The sequence below is a fragment of the Hippopotamus amphibius genome, chromosome 12, assembly GCF_030028045.1.
Source record: "Hippopotamus amphibius kiboko isolate mHipAmp2 chromosome 12, mHipAmp2.hap2, whole genome shotgun sequence".
NCBI classification, from domain to species: Eukaryota; Metazoa; Chordata; class Mammalia; order Artiodactyla; family Hippopotamidae; genus Hippopotamus; species Hippopotamus amphibius.
The window spans coordinates 99,939,626-99,959,701 of NC_080197.1; the positions used below are offsets into that span (position 1 = coordinate 99,939,626).

Sequence of the window (20,076 nt, forward strand, 5' to 3'; positions counted from 1 at the left end):
TGTTTGTTATGGAAAATCAAAAACATAAACTCAGAGATAATTGTTCAGTGACCCCCTGTGTATCATCCGGCTTCAACCAGTATGGCCAGTCTCATTTCATCTATCCCCTCGTCCATCTCCCTGCACTGTACCTCCACTCCCAGATTATTTGGAAGCAAATTACACACATCATATCATTTCATCCGTAAGTATTTCTGTATTATCCCTAAATGACTAGAGCTCTTTTAAAAATATAACCACAACACCATATCACACTAAAAAAGTAACCATAATTTCTTATCACTAAATAGCAGTAATTTCAAGTTTCCCTGATTATCTTCTGTATCTCATAGTTGGATTTTAATGGTTGTACCATTTAATTTGAGTCCTTTTAAGTTTGTTGAGACCTGTGCGGTCCCATGTTTGTCAGTTTCTGTGAATGGTTCTTTGTGCTTGAAGAGAACGTGTGCCCCACGGTTAGGCGCAGTGTTTTCTGTGTGTGTGTTAGGTCACGACTTGTGTGCGCACCCTCACTGCCTTGTCTCCCGCTCTCATCATGGATTTGCCGGTTCCTCCCTGCACCCTGTCAGTGTGTTCATCAGCCTGTCATTGCTGCTTTCTGTTATCTTGGAGCTAAGTATTAATTTATTCGGCAAATGTTTATTAAGTGCCGCTGTGTGCCAGGTGCTGTTGTAGTTGCTTAGGGATATTTCAGAGAACACAGTAGACAAAAATGCCTGCTCCGGTCGAGAGAAACAGACAATCGGAAGATAAAGAATTACACACACTTTAAATCGTTACCTTCCTCATAAATTGAACGTTTTAGCATTATGAATTGACCTTCTTTGTAACTTTTTTACTCAAAGTCTCACGTGGTAATCATATAGCTGTAGCAGCTTTCACTGAGTTATGTTTACTTATTTTTTCATCCTTTTGTTTTTATCTTTTCTATATTCTCATGTTTTAAATGTGTCTCTAAGTAGCATATATTTGTATTTTAAGAATTGTTAACCATTTATACACGTGTATATTTGGACTTACGTCTAATATTTTATTTTATGCTTCCTTAAGTTCCACTTCCTTTTTTCTCTCCTTTCTTGCTTTTGGTTTGTTTTATTTTGTCTCAGTCATGCCACTTTTTCTCTCATCTCACTGGAAAGTTAGACTCTGTTTATTTTTTTTTAATAACAGCTTTATCAAGATATAATTCACATACCACACAATCCAGCGCGCAGTTCAGTGGTTTTTCGTATATTCAGAGCTGTACAGCTATCACCACAATCAATTTTAGAACATCGTCACCACCCTAAAAGAAATCCCCTGCCCTTTAGCAGTTACTTTCTATTTCACCTCTGCTCTCAGCCCCATCCTCCTCCCTAGACAACCTCTAATCTTTCACTCTCTAGATTTGCTTATTCTGGGCATTTCATATAGATAGAATTATGCCATTTGTGACCTTTCGTGTCTGGCTTTTTTCATTTACCATGTTTTCAAGGGTCATCTGTGTGTAGCATGTACTAGTACTTCATTGCCTTTTATTGCCAAATAATATTCCACATCCTATTTATCCATTCGTCAGTTGGTGCACACTTGGGTTGCTTGCACTTTTTGGCTGTTATGAACAAGACTGCTTTTAACATATGTGAACAGGATTTTGCGTGGACATATGTTCTCAGTTCTCTTAGTATACATACCAAGGAGTAGAATTGCTGGATAACATGGTAATTCTATGTTTAACCTTTCGAGAAACTGCCAGACTTTTTCTAAACTACATACACCCACAAGTGATGTGTGAGGGTTTCAGTTTCTCCACATCCTCATCAGCACTTGTTTTTCATCTGTTTGTCTGCAGCCTTCCGAGTGAGTATGAAATGGCATCTCGTTGTGGTTTTGATTTGCATTTCCCTGATGGTTAACAATGTGGAGCATCTTTTCATGGGCTTATTAGCAATTTGTCTATCTTCTTTGGAGAAATGTCAATTCAGATCTTTTGCCCATTTAAAAATTGCATTGTCATTTTATTATCGAGTTGTAAAATTTCTTCATATCTTCTGGATACAAGCTCCTTATCAGATACATGATTTGCAAATATTTTCTCCCATTCTGTGGGTTGTCGTTTCATATTCTTTTTTCTTTTTAGTTTTTAGATTTATTTGTTTGTTTGTTTGTTTTTTGCTGCATTGGGTCTTTGTTGCTGCATATGGGCTTTCTCTAGTTTTGGCGAGCAGGGACTACTCTTCGCTGCAGTGCGCGGGCTTCTCATTGCAGTGGCTTCTCTTGCTGCGGAGCATGCGCTCTAGGCATGCAGGCTTCAGTAGTTGCAGCATGCAGGCTCAGTAGTTGTGGCTCGTGGGCTCTAGAGCGCAGGCTCAGTAGTTGTGGCACACGGATTTAGTTGCTCTGTGGCATGTGGGATATTCCTAAACCAGGGCTCAAACCCATGTTCCCTGCATTGGCAGGTGGATTCTTAACCACTGCGCCACTGGGGAAGTCCCAGCTATTGTTTTTATATTATTTTTTTAATTTATTTTTTTAATTGAAGTATATTTGATTTAGGGACTTCCCTGGCAGTCCAGTGGTTAAGACTCTATGCTTCTAGTGCAGGGGGCACAGGTTCGATCCCTGGTCAAGGAACTAAGATCCCGCAAGCCGTGCAGCAGGAAAAAAAGTGTGAAGTGTAGTTGATTTAGTGTTCTGTAGTTTTCAGAGTAATAGTTCTACACTTATTTTGCTACACTTATTCCCAATTACTTAATTCTTTTTGATGCTATTACAAATGGAATTATTAATTTTATTTTTGGATTGCCGATTGCAAGTAAATAGAAATACAGTTGATTCCTGTATCCTATAACCTATTGAACTCATTTATTGTAATGATTTTAGGGTTTTTTTTTTTAGTAGATTCTTTAGGATTTTCTACATGTAATATCAGATTATCTTGTAAATAAAGACAGTTTTAGTTTTTCCAGTATAGATGCCTTTTATTTCATTGTCTTGCCTAATTGCCCTAGTCAGAGCCCCCAGTATGATGTTAGAAGTGGCATGAGCAGACATCCCTGTCTTGTTCCTGATCGCAGATGGAAACCATTCGGTTTTTTACCATTAAGTATACATGTTAGCTGTGGATTTCTCATAGGTGCCTTTCGTCAGATCAGTGAAGTTCCCTTCTGTTCCTAGTTTGCTGAATGTTTTGATTATGACGAGGTATTGAATTTTGTCAACTGCTTTTCTGCATCCGTGGAGATGATCATGTGGTTTTTGCCCTTTATTCTATTGATAGGATGTATTAATTAAATTAATTGATTTAAAAAATGCTAACCCAACCCTGTACTCCTGGAATAAATCCCACTTGGCCATGGTGTGTTATCCTTTCTATAGGTTGCAGAAATCAGTTCACTGCTTGAGGATCTGGGGGTCTATAATCACGAGAGATTTTGGCCTGTGGTTGCCTTTTCTTGTGATATCTTCATCGAGATTTGGTGTCAGGGTAATACTGGTCTCAGAGAATGAGTTGGGAAGTAGTCCCTCCTCTTCTGTTTTTTAAAGAGTTTGAGACCAGTTGGTATTTTTATTTTTTGAATGTTTGGTAGAATTCATTAGTAGACCCATCTGAGCCACGCTTTTCTATGTGGGTAGTTTTTTAATTACAAACTCTCTCTACTTGTTACTGGGCTATTCAGATGGTCTCTTCTTGAGTCAGTTTTGGTAGTTTGTGTCTTTCTAGAAATGTATCCATTCCATCTGAGTTAGCTGATTTGTTGGCATATAGGTGATAGTAGTATCCCTTTACAATCCTTTTTATAACTGTAAGGTTGGTAGTAATGTCCCTTCTTTCATTCTCAATTGTACTAACTTGAGTCTTCTTTTTTTTTCTTGGTCAGTCTAAAGTTTTTTCACTTTTACTGATCTTTTCAAAAATCAACTTTTAGTTTATTTTCTCTATTGCTTGTCTGTTCTCTATTTCACTCATTTCTGTTCTAATCCGTATTATTTCCTTCCCTCTGCTTGCTTTGGGTTTAGTTTGCTTTTATCCTTCTAGTTTCTTAAAGTGGAAGTTCAGTTTATGGGTTTGATATCTTTCTTCTTTTTTATATTTTACAGCTAAAATTTTTCTTCTAAGCACTGCTTTAGATGCATCCCATAAGTTTTGATATATTGTGCCTTCATCGAGTTTTCATTCATCTCAGTTTTTTCTAATTTTCTTGTGATTTCTTCTTTGTGCCATTGGTTACTTAGGAGTATATTGTTTAATTTCCACATATTTATGAATTCTCCAAAATTCCATTATATTATTGATTGCTAATATCATTCCATGTGTTCAGAGAACATACTTTGCCCCTACTTTTTTTTTAAATTTATTTTATTGAAGTATAGTTGATTTACAATGTTGTGTTAATTTCTGCTGTACAGCAAAGTGATTCAGTTATACATATATATACATTCCTTTTCATAATTCTTTTCCATTGTGGTTTATCACAGGATATTAATATAGTTCCCTGTGCTACACAGTAGGACCTTGTTGTTTATCCATTCTATATGTAATAGTTTGCATCTACTAATCCCAAACTCCCAATCCTTCCCTCCCCCACCTTCCCTCCCCCCTGGGCAATCACAGATCTGTTTTTCATGTCTGTGAGTCTGTTTCTGTTTCATAGATAAGTTCATTTGTGTCGTATTTTAGATTCATATAAGTGATATCATAAGGCTTTTTTCTCTTTCTGACTTTGTTCACTTCGTGTGATCATCTCTGGGTCCATCCATGTTGCTGCAAATGGCATTATTTCATTCTTTTGTACAGCTGAGTAGTATTCCATTGTATATATGTACCACATTATCTTTATCCATTCATCCATTGATGGACATTTAGGTTGTTTCCATGTCTCGGCTATTGTAAACAGTGCTGCTGTGAACATAGGGGTGCATATATCTTTTTGAATTATAGGAGGCATACTTTGTATGATTTAAATTCTTAGCTCTTTGAACATATTTATACTGACCACTGTAAAACGTTTCTCTGTGAACTCTTAACATCTGTGCCCTCTCACAGGCATTTCCTGTTGCCTGCTTTTTTCCTGTGTGTGGGTCACACTTAACTGTTTCTTTGCATATCTCATAATTTTTGGTTCAAAAAACTGACATTTTAGGTCATATACTGGAGCAAGTCTGGATACTGATTCTTGCCCTCCACCACAAGACTTGTTTTAGTTGTTTGCTTGTTTATTTCTTTAGTGACTTGGCTGGGCTATTTTAATAAAGTGTACTTCTGCAATATGAAGCCTCTGATGTCACTCCCCAGAGGGCACAGCCTTCGGCGTGCTCACAGTCACACTAGATGACAGTGGTTTCAGCAGGGCTCACTTTGTCTCTTTTGCTGATGTGTTCATCTGTCTGCCTCCGCTCTTCATAGCTGCTAATTGCCAGCCGACTGCTCTATAGTTCGTGACATGTGGGGCGTAAGTTGCTCCATAGTCCGAGCCAATTAAATCTGGGCCCTTTACAGGGGTTGTTTTCAGTGCTTACCACCAGAATTTTCACTTTGTTGGAAAGTGCCCTGAGCTTAAACTTCCCCATACTCTGTTTCACAGGAAGTCGGTTCCTTTGGGAAGAGCTTTGGAGTTCCCTGTTCTTACGGATTGCCTCTCCCCCTGGGCAGAATCTCTAAGCCCTGCTCCGGAGCTGGTGTCAGGGACAGCGATCCAGTTCTGTCAGAGTGACACTTGTGTTTTATGAGCAGGGAGCTGGGCAAGGGTGATAGGGCGTCTCAGTCGGCATCTCTGTTGTGAAAGCTCTGCCCTTTTCGTGACCTGTGGTGAGGGTGATCAAGGCCCAGTGTTCCTGTCCTGCCGCACCGGAGGGGTAGCCTCTGCCCTGTGCGTGGGGCTGGGTGGAGGAAGGGAGTCTTCAGTCTCTTGACCACATTCAGCAGGAATTTATTCTTTGCAACTTGGAACTAGGGAGGACTGAGAAATATCAGTGGCCTACCCCTCTGGTCAGATATCATACCTCTTGACTGCATGCTGAGGGGATAGGGAGCCCCGTTTTTTGGACCACGCCCACCTGGAGTGGAGCATCTGTCTAACTGAGCTGTGAGGTGGGGGCTGGGGGAAGAGAGAGAGGGAGCAGGTCATGGCCCAAGTACCACAAACTTTCACCGTTCAAGATTTAGTGGATTTTCTTGAGTAGATGTTGATTTGCTGTCTGCCTGCGTTTTAGAAAACGGCTCAGCGGTTATGGCCTTTCCCTGGGAAGAGCTCCTCACGCTGCCCTTCAGAATCGGGGCCTCTCTTTCTCCTACGTTAGAAATTACAGTGGTGGATCCTGCATTTATCAGAGGCTCACACGGATGTCTTTACTCTCTTTCTCAATAACGCAAGGACCTTAGAGCTGTGTGAAGTTTTTTAAAAATCACAGACACACACATATGCACACACACAGAATATATAGATTTCAAACACACATGAAAGTATATGTCGCATATGTAGAAGTATGTACATACTGTATGTATACAAAGCAAGAACGTGAGACAGAAATGGGCTGCTTACCTACAGTTAAGCTGCCCGAGTTTCATTCCTGTTTTTACCACTCACCAGCCGGTCAGCCTGAACAGGCCCCCCGGCATCAAACCCACGTTTCTTGAGCCGCAGAGCTGAAACGCTGATCCCTCCCTCGCTGGGCTTTTGTGGTAACTCACTGAGCGGACACATGTGAAGCGCCACTGCACACTGTGTGCACACAGAGGGCCACGTGCACAACGCCTGACAGGCCACGTGTGCGTAACAGAAGACGGCTGTCCCGGGGACTCAGGTGATAGTTGGTGGGAAGTCCTACTCACTCCCGCTCTCTGTCCTGGCAGTTCCTCTGTGACGAGGGCGCTGGTATTTCCGGGGACTACATCGATCGCGTGGATGAGCCCTTGTCCTGCTCGTACGTGCTGACCATTCGGACCCCGCGGCTCTGCCCTCACCCCCTCCTCCGCCCCCCACCCAGTGCTGCTCCCCAGGCCATCCTCTGTCACCCTGCCCTGCAGCCTGACGAGTACATGGCCTACATGCAGAGGCAAGCCGGTGAGTAGTTTAAAAAGAGGAAGGAGAGACACAGGAAGGGACATGCAGAAGATAAAGTGTTGAGGAGCCAAGAGGAACGTGTCCCTGTCCTGCTGCGCTTGTCTTTCAGTAGACGCGAAGCATTACGGAGACAAAGCTGCAGAGGGGCAGCAAGACCTGGACCCTCACCTGTGGAGTGAGACCAAGCCTGGGGTGGTGCCTCCAAGGAAAGCAGGTAGGTCCTGCGTCACCTGTTCCATGAAACGTGTCTCCATGTCTCCCCTTCTCCAGCGTTACTGTCCTGCACGCCCAGCAGTGTACTGTCCTTAGCAGCCCTGACTGTTGGGGTGGGTGGAAAAGTTCTCCGGGCCCTAACCCCTTAGTAACAGAGGAGGGGAATGAGGCCCACGCCACGTGCTCCCTTCAGTTTCTCCCCTCCTGTCAGCCTCCCCCTTGTTCTCTGTGTTACAGGGCCAAGCCCAGCCAAGGATGACAGTAAGGAATCAGATTTCTGGAAGATGCTTCACGAGCCAGAAGAACAGGTGCCAGAACGGGAGGAGACCCAGGCTGAGGTGAGAGCCAGCTTCCTAGCTGTTTCTCTGATGAGGCTGAGCCTGGGCTTTGGGCTGGAGGGCCCCTCGAGCTGAGGTCATTATGAGATGACCTCCATTTACCTAGGGATGCAAGGATTTACCCAGAGTCATTGCCTGAAGAGTACGGTTGGTGTGCATAAGCCTGCCTGCTTGACTCTGCCCTCTTCTCCTCATCAGGGGCAGGAACCGAACCTGGAGGCAGCGGACCCAGCGGCAGGCTCTCCTGAGGGTGAGGGAGCCCTCCGCGCCTCCTTTACTGCTCGCGTGTGTTTTCCTGTCGGCAGGGGTGGGGCCGGGATAGAGCTGAGCACCCGGAGGGAGGCCGGGCAGCGGGCCGGCAGCGATGGCTTTGCACAGGAGTGCGTGAGAGCGCAGGGGCTCGGCGGCTTGTCCGCGTCCTGCTCTCTCACCTGGCAGGCCCCCTGAGGCCACGTAGGTGCTCTCTGGAGGGGTGCGTTGGCCCCTACCTCTCGGACCGGACAGGCAGTTCCTGGAGGCAGGAGCCGTGTCCTTCCTGGATCTCCTGAACCCCTCTCCTCAGGAAGTAAAAATAGAATTAAAGACACAACGGGTCCATGCCTATTCTTTCATCTCAGATTTTCAGAACAACGTGCAGGTCAAAGTCATTCGGAGCCCCGCAGACTTGATGCGATTGATAGAGGAGCTGAAGGGTGGAACAAGAAAGGTATGGGCCCTGCTCCAGGGAGGGGTGGAACCTGCCGGGAGCATTCAGAAAGCCACCCCTGACCTGGGCCCGGAGGAGCTGCCTCAGCGTCCGTTCCTCCTCCTGAGTCCCCCGCCGCCACATCCCTGTTTGTCTGCCCCCCCGCCATGTGTCTCTGCGGAAACCCCACCCATCTCCCTTCTCCCCCTCTCTCCTGATCCCCACCCAGGGGAAGCCAAACGCAGGCCAAGAGCAGCCTGGAGACCGTGCTGCAGCAGCCCCTCCCAGGGAACCAGAGGGGAAGGAAAAGGGTGATCCCGTCCACCAGGACGAGGCGGAAGAAGAGGAGGACGATGAGGGTGAAGACGAAGACGAGGATGAGCGGCAGCTGCTGGGCGAGTTTGAGAAGGAACTGGAAGGGATGCTGCTCCCGTCCGACCGAGACCGGCTCCGTGCAGAGGTGAAGGCCGGCATGGAGCGGGAGCTGGAGAGCATCATCCGGGAGGTGAGCGCCGCCCGTCCGCCTGCTGCTCCTGCAGCTGTCTGTGCGGCGGGCGGGACAGGCCCGGGGCAGCGCCTCACCGGCCTGGGGAACACGACCTGGCGCCCTGAACTGCTCGTTCCTTACTTAATTAACAGGGGGGTGCGGTGGGGATCAGAGAGAAGAATGAGACTTAGATATTACTCCCCTGTAGAGCATGGACCGCCCCCTCACTCCCCAGACCCTTGACTCTCCACTCCCACCGGGGCCTCCCAGACAGAGAAAGAGCTGGACCCAGATGGGCTGAAGAAGGAGTCGGAGCGTGACCGAGCTATGCTGGCCCTGACATCCACTCTCAACAAACTCATCAAAAGGCTGGAGGAGAAACAGAGTCCAGAGCTGATGAAAAAGCACCAGAAGAGGAGGGTTGTCCCCAGAAAGCCCCCCCCATCCCCGCAACCAGCAGGTGAGCGCTGTCAGACAGGAAGGAACGGCCAGGTCCGTCACCTTTGTCCCGTCTGAGAACGCTCACTCTCTCTCTCTTTCCGGAACGCTGTTCTCACGTTTGCCTTCTTCCCCACATCTCTCTCCCCCTGCCTGGTTACCTCCTCGTCATCCTTGTGGGGAGCAGCTCTCAGAGCCTGTGTGGCTGGCTCGGGCGGCTGTCTCCGGCTCGCTCCTGTGCATCCAGTGCCTAGCACTCTGCCCGGCACCTGGTGGGTGATCGGTAGATATTCACCGCGTGCTGTGAGCCTGTGTGCCGAAGACCACACACCGGTGATGGAAGCTGCCTGTCGACAGCTGGGACTGCAGGGGACGTGGCCCCAGCTGGCGGCATGTGAACGGGCAGCCCAGCTGCTCACAAGACTGGACGGACTCGAAGTTCCCTCCCTCTTGTGCGTCCATTCCACGGCGCCTTTGGGTGTGGAGACCAGGCAATCCAGATGGGATGGCCTAGTTCAGATCTCCCATGCCACTGTCTCTCCTGTAAACACTGACATGTCTTTCGAGTCCCGACGTTGTGGGGTGCCAAACCAGTCTTCCAACCTGCCTCTTAAAACAAACTTCTTTGCAGGCCCGGGTGGCCTGATTTTTGCTTCAGAAAACAGTCGTTTTCCTGCAGGTGATGATGGGCAGAATGGTTGGGTCGGGAGGGGAGCAAGGAGGCTGCAGCTGGTGGAGGGAGCTTCATACGTCGCAGTAGCCTGGGGGTGATCGGGACGCATTTATTTTGAGCCCTGGCTCATATATCTGTTCGAGATAGAGTCACTGCCAAAACCAGCTGATGGCTTAGGGAGAGGCGCCCACCACAGCCCCTAACCCTGGAGTCACGGCTCTGCTTTGTCTCCCTGTGTCTCCCCCTCTAAGAGGAGGATCCTGAGCACAGAGTCCGGGTCCGGGTCACCAAGCTCCGTCACGGAGGCCCCAATCAGGATCTGACTGTCCTCGAGATGAAACGGGAAAACCCACAGCTGAAACAAATCGAGGGGCTGGTGAAAGAGCTGCTGGAGAGGGAGGGACTCACGGCCGAAGGTGGGCCCTGGAGGGCGGGCTGGATTCAGAGCTGTTGGAAGGGCTTGCTGCCAAAGTGGAGGGGCTGGGAACCTCAGCTGGGGGCCCAGGGGGCAGAGGACCTGCACTGAACTCCCACCCCTCCTCTCCTCTCACTGTGCATCCCGCTCCTTTCCAGGCAAAATTGAGATCAAAATTGTCCGACCAGGGGCTGAAGGGACTGAGGAGGATGCACGTTGGCTGACTGATGAGGACACGAGAAACCTCAAGGAGATTTTCTTCAATATCTTGGTGAGAGGCGCCCCGCCCCCAAGTCCTGGACCTCCAGCCTTCCCTCCTCCCCAGCAGGCTGAGGCGTTGAGGGCCTGGTTTAGAGTCCCCCAGGCACCTTCCAGCCTCGCCACTGTCTGAGCCTCAGTTTCCTCAACTGTGCGATGAGGCTGTTGGTTCTGGGCATCGCGCCCTCAGCAAGAGCCCCAGGAGCCGTGTGTGTGCTGGCTCCTGCCTCCCCTGTGCTCGCCCGGCCCCGCTGGGTCCTGCAGGGCCCGGAGCCTCCCTCGGCCTCTGCTCACCCCCACGCCCTCCCACCAGGTGCAGGGAGCGGAGGAGGCGCAGAAAGAGCGGCAGCGGCAGAAGGAGCTGGAGAGCAATTACCGCCGGGTGTGGGGCTCTCGGGGTGGGGAGGGCACGGGGGACCTGGATGAGTTTGACTTTTGAGACCACCACCATCCGCTTGCCAGGGAGTCCAGAGTCTTCCTAGACTGGCCCTGCCTCCTTCCCCCCCAGCCCCTGGGGCCCTGAAGGCAAAACAGCCGAGGAGAGCTGAGCTGTGAACGTGCAGGTCCTCCTGGGGGTGTGGAGGGGCCTAGGGGCACGTGCTGCTGCTACTGCTGAGAGCCGTCTTGAGGCCTCCCAGGCCTGTGAGATGTGCTCTCCCGGGCTTCTCCTCACCTGCTCCCTTTCCTTCCGCCTTCCCCTGTTGTCTCCCCCCGCTTGTGGGCTCCTTCCCCCTCCCTGCCTAGCGCGTGATGAGAGCTTCCGAGTGGCGTGGAGCAGGGGCAGCAAGGAGAGCGGGGCAGGGCAGCGGTCGCGGACAGGCAGCCCCCACCCCCGCCCCACTCCTGTGCAGAGTCACCTTGCCCCGTTCCCCCAGACGGGCTTGCGATGTCCTGCCCCTTTCCCTTCCCACACTGTTCCCTACAGTCTGTGCTCCTGAGGTGACGCATCTTCTCTCTGTTGCTGAGAAAATGGGAAGAAAGTTGCCCACCACCTCTGAGACAGTCCCGTGAAAAGGGTAGGCTACAGACCCACCCACCACGTTCTAGAACAATCAGGTTTCTAAATAAAGAACTGGACCCTCAAACCATCAATCTTTTTTTTTCCTTTTGTGGGGGTAGGTGGTGTGGGGGCTCGGTAGGGAGGCGACGTGGTGTTCTCAGGATGGAGGGCACACTCTCTGATCCCATTCTGTGCTCCACAGTTGGGCAGTCGCAGTGGGGCTGGGGTATGCAGGAACACACCAGGAGAGCCAAACAAAGCCTGCTGGCCTGGTCAGGACTGAACCACGTGCAGTGTTGGGGTGTCCCTTCTTTTCCTCATCTGTCCCTTTCTGTTCCTTCTCTTCTCCCACTTTATATCTCGAAAGCCACAAGGTATACACGGAGTTACCCCACCACAGGGATCCTCCTGCTGAGCTCTCCCTCCAGTGTGATGCAGACTCCATCCCCATACCTGCCAACCATACTACTTCATTTCCCAGAAAAGACCTCTACCCTTGGCCATGCCCAGAGAGAGGGCTGCCACCCACACAGGTCAGCTTCCTAGTATGCCAGTGGTAGGCAGGCCTGGTTAGGTGTCTCCATCTCTTCCTCACTGCCAAGTGCAAGTCTAGGTCTCTGCCTCCCCCACTTTCTCCTCTTGCTCTGGCCGCATCTCTCAGGTGTGCAGCATTTTTGCTGAGGACGCCACTGACTCACAAGACAAGGGATAGAGGGCATAGACCTCCCAGGTCTCCAAAAGTGGAAAGAGGGATTCAGTTGTTGAAGGAAGCTGTATGAGGCTGACCCTCTTCTTGCTGAAAGTGGTCTTGTACTTATTATCACACAAGTTATGCTTAAATTGTTTTATTTAAAAATGCAAATAGGTAGGCTTCTAAAATCCTGCTTCCCCAAATCCATTTGTGTATCTTGAGGGGAGAGATCTAAGACACTGTCTCAAGTGCAGCTATAGTCAGAATGTTGGGTTCAAATCATTACCCCTCCACTTACTATTAGCAGGGACTTGAACAAGTTGTTTAATTTTTCCAGTGCTGTTTTCTCATGGGTAAACTGTGGATAACTGTACTGGCCTCAGGTGGTTGTGAGGCTTGAATGAGACAGAGTGTGTGTTGTGCCCTTAGCACAGTACCTGGCCCACAGGAAGTGCTCAATAACATAATAAACCAGCTGCTGAGTTCTGAAGAGACTAGATGGTACTTGGAGGCAAGAGTCATAGAAGGAATACCAAAAGCTGATCAGAAGCTACAGCAGAATCTTTAGAATGGGAGAGTGGGGACAGGCTAGGGCAGGAGGGTTACCTTTGATTTGACAGAGGTAGAGTCTTAACATCATCAGAAAATGTAGTTCTACAGTCAGACTTAATATCTTCAGGACACTACATCCCAAAAAAAAAAAAAAAAACCAACAACAAAAAACAAAAACAAAACCCACATTATTTTTAAGTGCACTTAGAGCATTCTCTAGGATAGACCACATACTAGGACACAAAACAAGCCTCAACAAATTTAAGAGGATAGAAATTATTTCAAGTATCTTTTCTGACTACAAAGAAAAGATAGCATGAAATGAAACTAGAAATCAACCACAGAGGAAAAAATAAAACATCAATTACATGGAGATTAAACAACATGCCAATGATGAAACCAAAGAGGAAATTTAAAAATACCTTGAGAAAAATAACAGTGAAAACACAACCATACAAAATCTATGGGATGCAGCAAAAACAGTCCTCAGAGGGACATTCATAGCTATACAGGTCTTCCTCAAAAAAAAAGGAAAAAAAAGAAAAAAAGAAAAAGCTCAAATAATCAACCTAACCTACCACCTAAAAGAATTAGAAAAACAAAACGTAAAGTCAGCAGAAGGAAGGAAATAACAAAGATCAGAGAGTAAATAAAACATTTTAAAAAACAATAGAAAAAGTCAATAAAACCAAGAGCTGGTTCTTTGAAAGGGTAAACAAAATCAACAAACCTCTGGCCAGGCTCACCAAGAAGAAAAGAGAGAGGACCCAAATAAAATTAAAAATGAAAGAGGAGAAATAACCAATACTGCAGAAATACAAAAATAAAAATAAAAGAATACTATACACAATTATATGCCAACAAATTGGACAAACTAGATGAAATGGACAAATTTCTAGAAACATACATTGCACCAAAGCTGAATCAAAAAGAAATAGATAGGGCTTCCTAAGTGGCACAGTGGTTGAGACTCTGCCTGCCAATGCAAGGGACATGGGTTCCATCCCTGCTCCAGGAAGATCCCACATGCTGCGGAGCAACTAAGCCTGTGCACTGCAACTATTGAGCCTGCGCTTTAGAGCCCATGAGCCACAACTATTGAGCCCATGTGCTGCAACTACTGAAGCCCATGCATCTACAGCCCGTGCTCCACAACAAGAGAAGCCACGGCAATGAGGAGCCTGCGCACCACAATGAAGAGTAGCCCCCACTCACTGCAACTAAAAAAAAGCCCACGCACAGCAAAAAAGACCCAATACAGCCAATAAAATAATTAATTTAAAAAAAAGAAATAGATAATTTGAAAAAACCAATCACTAGAAGTGAAATAGAATCTGTAATTTAAACAAACATACCAAAAAAACTTCCTGCAAACAAAAGTCCATGACCAGATGGCTTCACTGAGGAATTCTACCAAACATACATAAGAACTTATACTGATCCTTCTCAAACTCTTCCAAAAGACTGAAGAGGAGGGAATTGTCCCAAAGTCATTCTATGAAGCCTCCATCACCCTGATGCCAAAACCAGACAAAGACTCAACAAAAAAAAGAAAATTACAGGCCAATATCTTTGATGAATAGAGAAGCAAAAATTCTCAAAAAAAAATTTGCAGACTGAATCCAACAACACATAAAAATATCATGCACCATAATCAAATTGGATTCATCCCAGGGTCACAAGGACAAACACACACAAATCAATCAATGTGATACACCACATCAGCAAAAGAAAAGACAAAAACCACATGATCATATCAATAGATGTGGAAAAAGCATCTGATAAAATTCAACATCCATTCATGATAAAATCTCTTACCACAGTGGGTACAGAGGGAACAGATCTCAACATAATAAAAACCATTTATGACAAATCCAGAGCCAACACAATAATGGTGAAAAGCTGAAAGCCCTCCCGCTGAAATCTAGAAGACAAGGATGCCCCTCTCACCACTTCTACTCAACATAGTATTGGAAGTCCTAGCCACAACAATCAGACAAGGAAAAGAAATAAAGGTATCTGAATTAGAAGGAAAGAAGTAAAACTGTCATTTATGCAGATGACATTATACTATATATATAGAAAACTCTAAAGACTCCACACAAAACTACTAGAACTGATAAATTCAGCAAGGTAGTAGGATACAAAATTAACATACAGAAATCTGTTGCATTTCTTTAACTAACAATGAAATATCAGAAAAAGTAAAAAACCAATCCCTTTTTAAAATCATATCAGAAAACAAAACAAAACACAACAAAACACTTAGGAATAAACCTGATCAAGAAGGTGAAAGACTTACATGCTGAGAACTATAAAACATTGATAAAGAAAATTGAAGATGATTCAAAGAAATGGAAAGATTAACCAAGATCTTGGATTGGAAGAATTAATATTGTTAAAATGGCCATGCTACCAAAGCAATCTATAGATTTAATGCAATCCCTATCAAATTACCTATGAGATTTTTCACAGAGCTGCAACAAATAATCCTAAAATGTATATGGAACCATAAAAGACCCAGAATTGCCAAAGCAATGTTGAGGAAAAAGAACAAAGCTGGAGGCATAACCCTTCCAGACTTCAGACAATACTACAAAGCTACAGTAATCAAAACAGTGTGGTATTGGCAGGAAAAAAAAAAAAAAAAAAGACATATGGATCAATGGAACAGAATAGAGAGCCCAGAAATAAACCCATACACCTATGGTCAATTAATCTTTGACAAAGGAGGCAAGACTATACAATGGAGAAAAGACATCAGCAAGTGGTGTTGGGAAAGCTGGACAGCTACATGTAAATCAATGAAATTAGAACACTCCCTCACACCATACACAAAAACAAACTCAAAATGGCTTAAAGACTTAAATATAATATATGACACCATAAAATTCCTAGAAGAGAACACAGGCAAAACATTCTCTGACACAAATCATAGCAATGTTTTCTTAGGTCATTCTCTCAAGGTAATAGAAATAAAAGCAAAAATAAAGAAATGGGACCTAATCAAGCTTATAAGCTTTTGCACAGCAAAGGAAACCATAAACAAAACTAAAAGACAACCTGTGGACTGGAAGAAAATATTTGCAAATGATGTGACCAACAAGGGCTTAATTTCCAAAATATACAAGCAGCTCATACAGCTCACCACCACCACCACCACCACCAAACGATCTTAAATAAACGTTTCTCCAAAGAAGACATACAGATGGCCAACAGGCACATGAAAAGATGCTCAACACTGCTAATTATTAGAGAAATGCAAATCAAAACTACAATAAGGTATCACCTCACACTTTTTAAGTGGCCATCATTTGAAAAGTGTACAAATAATAAATGCTGGAGAGGGTGTGGAGAAAAGGGAACCCTCCTACACTGTTGGTGTGAATGTATATTGGGGCTGCCACTATGGAAAACAGTATGGAGTTTCCTTAAAAAGCTAGAAATACAGTTGCCATGTGATCCAGCAATCCCACTCCTGGGCATATATCCGGAGAAAACTCTAATTCCAAAAGGCACATGTACCCCGATGTTCATTGCAGCACTATTTACAATAGACAGGACATAGAAGCAACCTAAATGTCCATCAACAGATAAATGGATAAAGAAGATGTGTATAGACACACACACACACACACACACACACACACACACACACAATGAAATACTACTCAGCCATAAAAAAAGAATGAAATAATGCCATTTGCAACAAGATGAATGAATGTAGAGATTATCATACTAAGTGAAGTCAGAAAGAGACAAATGTATAATGTAATAGCACTTATATGTGGAATCTAAAATATGATACAAATGAACTTATTTACAAAACAGAAACAGACTCATAGAAAACAAACTTATAGTTACAAAGGGGAAAGTGGGTGGGGGAGGGATAAATTAGCAGTTTGGGATTAGCAGATACAAACTACTATATATAAAACAAACAACAAGGTCCTACTGTATAGCACAGGGAACTAGCTATATTCAAGATCCTGTAATAAACCATAATGGAAAATAATACACAAAAAGAATACATACATAATCTGAATCACTTAGGTGTTTACCAGAAACTAACATTGTAAATCAACTATACCTCAACAGAAAATAAAAATAAATAAATAAAAAAGAAAATAGAGTTCCAGAGACCTGGCCAGATTTCATCACTTTGTACTTTCAATAACAAATTCCTTTTTACTTTCCCTTGGCTTCCGGTAAGACTCCCAGCTGTGCTAAGGCAAACAAGAGCAGGGAGCAGGGTGCGCGGCAGACAGTAGCCAGCAGCGGGTAAGGAAGAGCGGATGGCAGACGGCAGCAGGAATCCAGGTGAGGACGCCAGTGGGGGCTGGGAAGCTGGCGTGGACGTTAAGGGGCAGCAGCTCCCCTTCAGCCCCCAGGGAGGCCCCTCCTTGGGTCCTATCCTGCCACAGTCTGGAGGGCTCCATGTTCTGTCACCCCATCCCTGACCACCCTTTACACTTCCCATAAGGCCAAGATGCAGCCCATGACGAAAAGTAGAGTACTTGGTGTGGGGATTTGATGTGAGGGTGCTGACATCTTGACCACCATTCGCTGGGAGGGACTGAAAGGCACTTCCCACGGGCCTGTGGTCACCTGTGGCCATGTCATTCTCTCCAGGGTCCTTGTTTTCTCCCCATAGACTCTAACGCTCTTGAGCTTCTAAGGAAGGGAGTTAGCTTCTGCCACCAAGAAGGAAAGTGGAGATGGAGTAGGGGAGTCCAGGGTCTCTGATGAAAGGGGGAAGGGGTAGCTGGGTCTTCCAGTTGAGTCTTCTTTGCTACTTGCCTCTTTTCCTCTTGCTTTGCCTCCTAAATGGCATACCTGCCTCTGCACCTGCAACCCTGAATCTACCTTTTCCTGGGTCAGGCTGCTGTGCTAGGTGGTCACCCAGCCTAGGACCCTGTATAACTGGGGTCTCCCGTGTGAGCGGGACCCGGGCCCGTGCCTGCAACCAGCTCAGTGGCGCACCTGCAGCTGACTGTCCCTCGTGGGGCTGAGGGGTGTGGAAGGCCAGAACCAACTCTACTGGAAGAGGCTGGGCCACAGACTGGTTTGTCAAGGTGGCTGACAACACGTGTGTGGCTGCGCCCAGCCTGTGCAGCCTGCTGCCCAACACCACCCCAACCTGGCCCCTCTGCCAGCTCAAACGCTTTCAGCTGCACACAAGGAACAGCAGGACTGGCTACGCGCTCAACACGAGATGCTGCAGCTCCTGGAGGCAGCGCTGGCCTCAGGCTGCTGTGCGCTTGTAGTCCTGTGCATGACAGGGGGGTGGGTAAATGCCTGCCTCCGCTGAACACGGAGTTTGTGACATCTGTGGTTGGGAAAGCTTCCATCTCTTGCCTCCCTGCCAGGAGAGGGACCCTCTACTATAAAGCTCTACTTCTGGTACCAGGTACTCAAAGTGAGCAGGCTGGCCTGAGGCAGTCCTCCAGGGCTGACACTGGAGCCCTTACCAGGTACCCTCTGAACAGATATTGTTGAGATTACAAACAAAAAGATGCCACCAATGTTACCTGCCCAAGATCACCTATGAAGTGGAGGTACGGGTGTCAAAATCAGATCTGACTCCAAGGTCCCACTCTTAACCACAGCTACCCTATCTTCTCACCCCTCCAAGCAGCCCCCTCCCCTGTCCTCTTCTCTAAGCTCCACACCCCAACTCCTTCCCAGAGAAGGAGTTGTCTTGAGTCAGTGTCTTCTCTGCTCCCTGGGTCCCCACTGTTGCTCTGACCTGCCCGTCTCCTTCCGCTACATGAACCCGGAACTGCTGTACATGATGGCGTATCTGACCTACCCACCTGTGCGCCTCTGGGTACTGCCCTGCCACCAGCCCCAGCATGAGGCACCCTCCCTGGCCCTCTCCCACCTCCAGTTCCCCATCTTGACCAAGGCCACTCCCTGACCCAACTCATCAAGAACAGACCAGCAGCTCACCCCCTAGACAAAATCACTTCCTCTTTAATGGCTGTTAAAGAAGATTCACACCACCTGCCTTGGAGGAGAGGAGGGGGAGTATTCCCCCCCGCCCCCACCCCTCTCCTCTCCCCAGGTACCTGGTCCTTTGCAAAATATTTTAGCCAGGAAAAAAAAAAACAAAAAAAAACCCCGGAAACCACTGACACAGACGGCCCAAGGGCTGGGTTGCTTGAGGGAGGCGGGGCTGGGCCAGGTAAGTTCACCCCACCACCCTCTTTCTGGGGATGGGACACGGGGCCTGGAAACCCTCCCAGCCACCTCACATCCTCTTAACCCTGGCCGGGAGGGGTCACGGGGTGGAGGGGTGGGTCTGGAGCTGCTCCAGTGGGAGGGAGGGGCTGGACAGGAAGAATAGTGGGGGAGGGGTCCCATTGTAGGGGTGCCCCCTACCCCAGATCACCACGGGCGCTGCACAGTCACAGGTACGCAGTCACGGTCACAGACACTCACTACCCGAGAGCACCCCCCCCCCCGCCCCCCCCTCGGCCCACCCTTGGCTTCCCCTACCCTGAAACGCCCTCCCCCAGCCCTGCCCGCCCCGCCCCTTGTGGGGGAACAAAGCAATAAATTACAAGGCCCCTCTCCAGTGCCCCTCGGCCCGCGCCGGCTCCATCCCTTCTCCCTCCCAAGGCAGCAGTGAGGAGGGACCCAGGCTTTCGGCTCCCCCGACCCTTTAGCTTCCATCCATGGGTGGATGTGGGGAGAACGTCCTGATTTCCACTGCTCGTGGTCCCTTTCACGGAAAGGGTTGGGAACCCCCTACCCCCATGGGCAGCAGGGGTCCTGCCCCTCGCTGCCCTCCCCCCTTCCCTGGGCAGTGAGATTAGCACGGAAGGGGTAGGGTCCCCCTCATCGGCCCCAAGGGCCAGGGCCGGCCCTCCCACGCACGACCCCCTCCCTGTGGCGTGGCGTCGCCCCAGGAGCCAGCCTGGGTAGGCGCTCCCGCCGCGGGGCTGTCGCGCACGGGCAGGCCTGCGTCCTCTCCCCCACCCGAGGGGCGCGCGCGGGCACCTCCAAACGGCCGGGCGCAGGGGCCGTGACGGGGCGTCCGCTCCCGCAAACACCCAGCGGGGAGACCCAGGGCAATCCGGGCGTGGCGACTGCAGAGGGGCGTGTCAAGCGGGGGCCTCCAGGCCTCGCTGCGGGGAGGGAGGTGAGTCTGCGTCTTCCGGGGGGCGTGGGGGCTGTGCCCTCTCGGGGGGAAGAATGCTCCCGGGGGTCGCGGTGCGGAGGGGAGAGGTGCGCGGGGGCCTCTGTCCAGCGGGCCCCCCGGCGTGCTCGCGCCCGGC

General features: G+C 48.0%; 1 protein-coding gene across 6 annotated transcripts in view; it reads left to right on the forward strand.

The window, feature by feature from the left end:
• Positions 1-11,635, forward strand: part of OS9 (OS9 endoplasmic reticulum lectin) — a 30,599-nt gene extending 18,964 nt beyond the window's left edge. For 2 of the 6 annotated variants that reach the window (XM_057701601.1, XM_057701603.1), the window contains 10 exons: positions 6,833-7,043; positions 7,153-7,257; positions 7,494-7,594; positions 7,793-7,844; positions 8,212-8,300; positions 8,509-8,784; positions 9,037-9,226; positions 10,129-10,293; positions 10,451-10,563; positions 10,864-11,635. In XM_057701601.1, coding sequence (XP_057557584.1) covers positions 6,833-7,043; positions 7,153-7,257; positions 7,494-7,594; positions 7,793-7,844; positions 8,212-8,300; positions 8,509-8,784; positions 9,037-9,226; positions 10,129-10,293; positions 10,451-10,563; positions 10,864-10,989 — 1,428 coding nt within the window. In that variant the 3' untranslated portion in view covers positions 10,990-11,635. The remainder of the gene's footprint in view (positions 1-6,832; positions 7,044-7,152; positions 7,258-7,493; positions 7,595-7,792; positions 7,845-8,211; positions 8,301-8,508; positions 8,785-9,036; positions 9,227-10,128; positions 10,294-10,450; positions 10,564-10,863) is intronic. The other 4 variants (XM_057701604.1, XM_057701606.1, XM_057701602.1 and 1 more) reach the window with 3 other exon arrangements.
• The last annotated feature ends 8,441 nt before the right edge of the window (positions 11,636-20,076 follow it).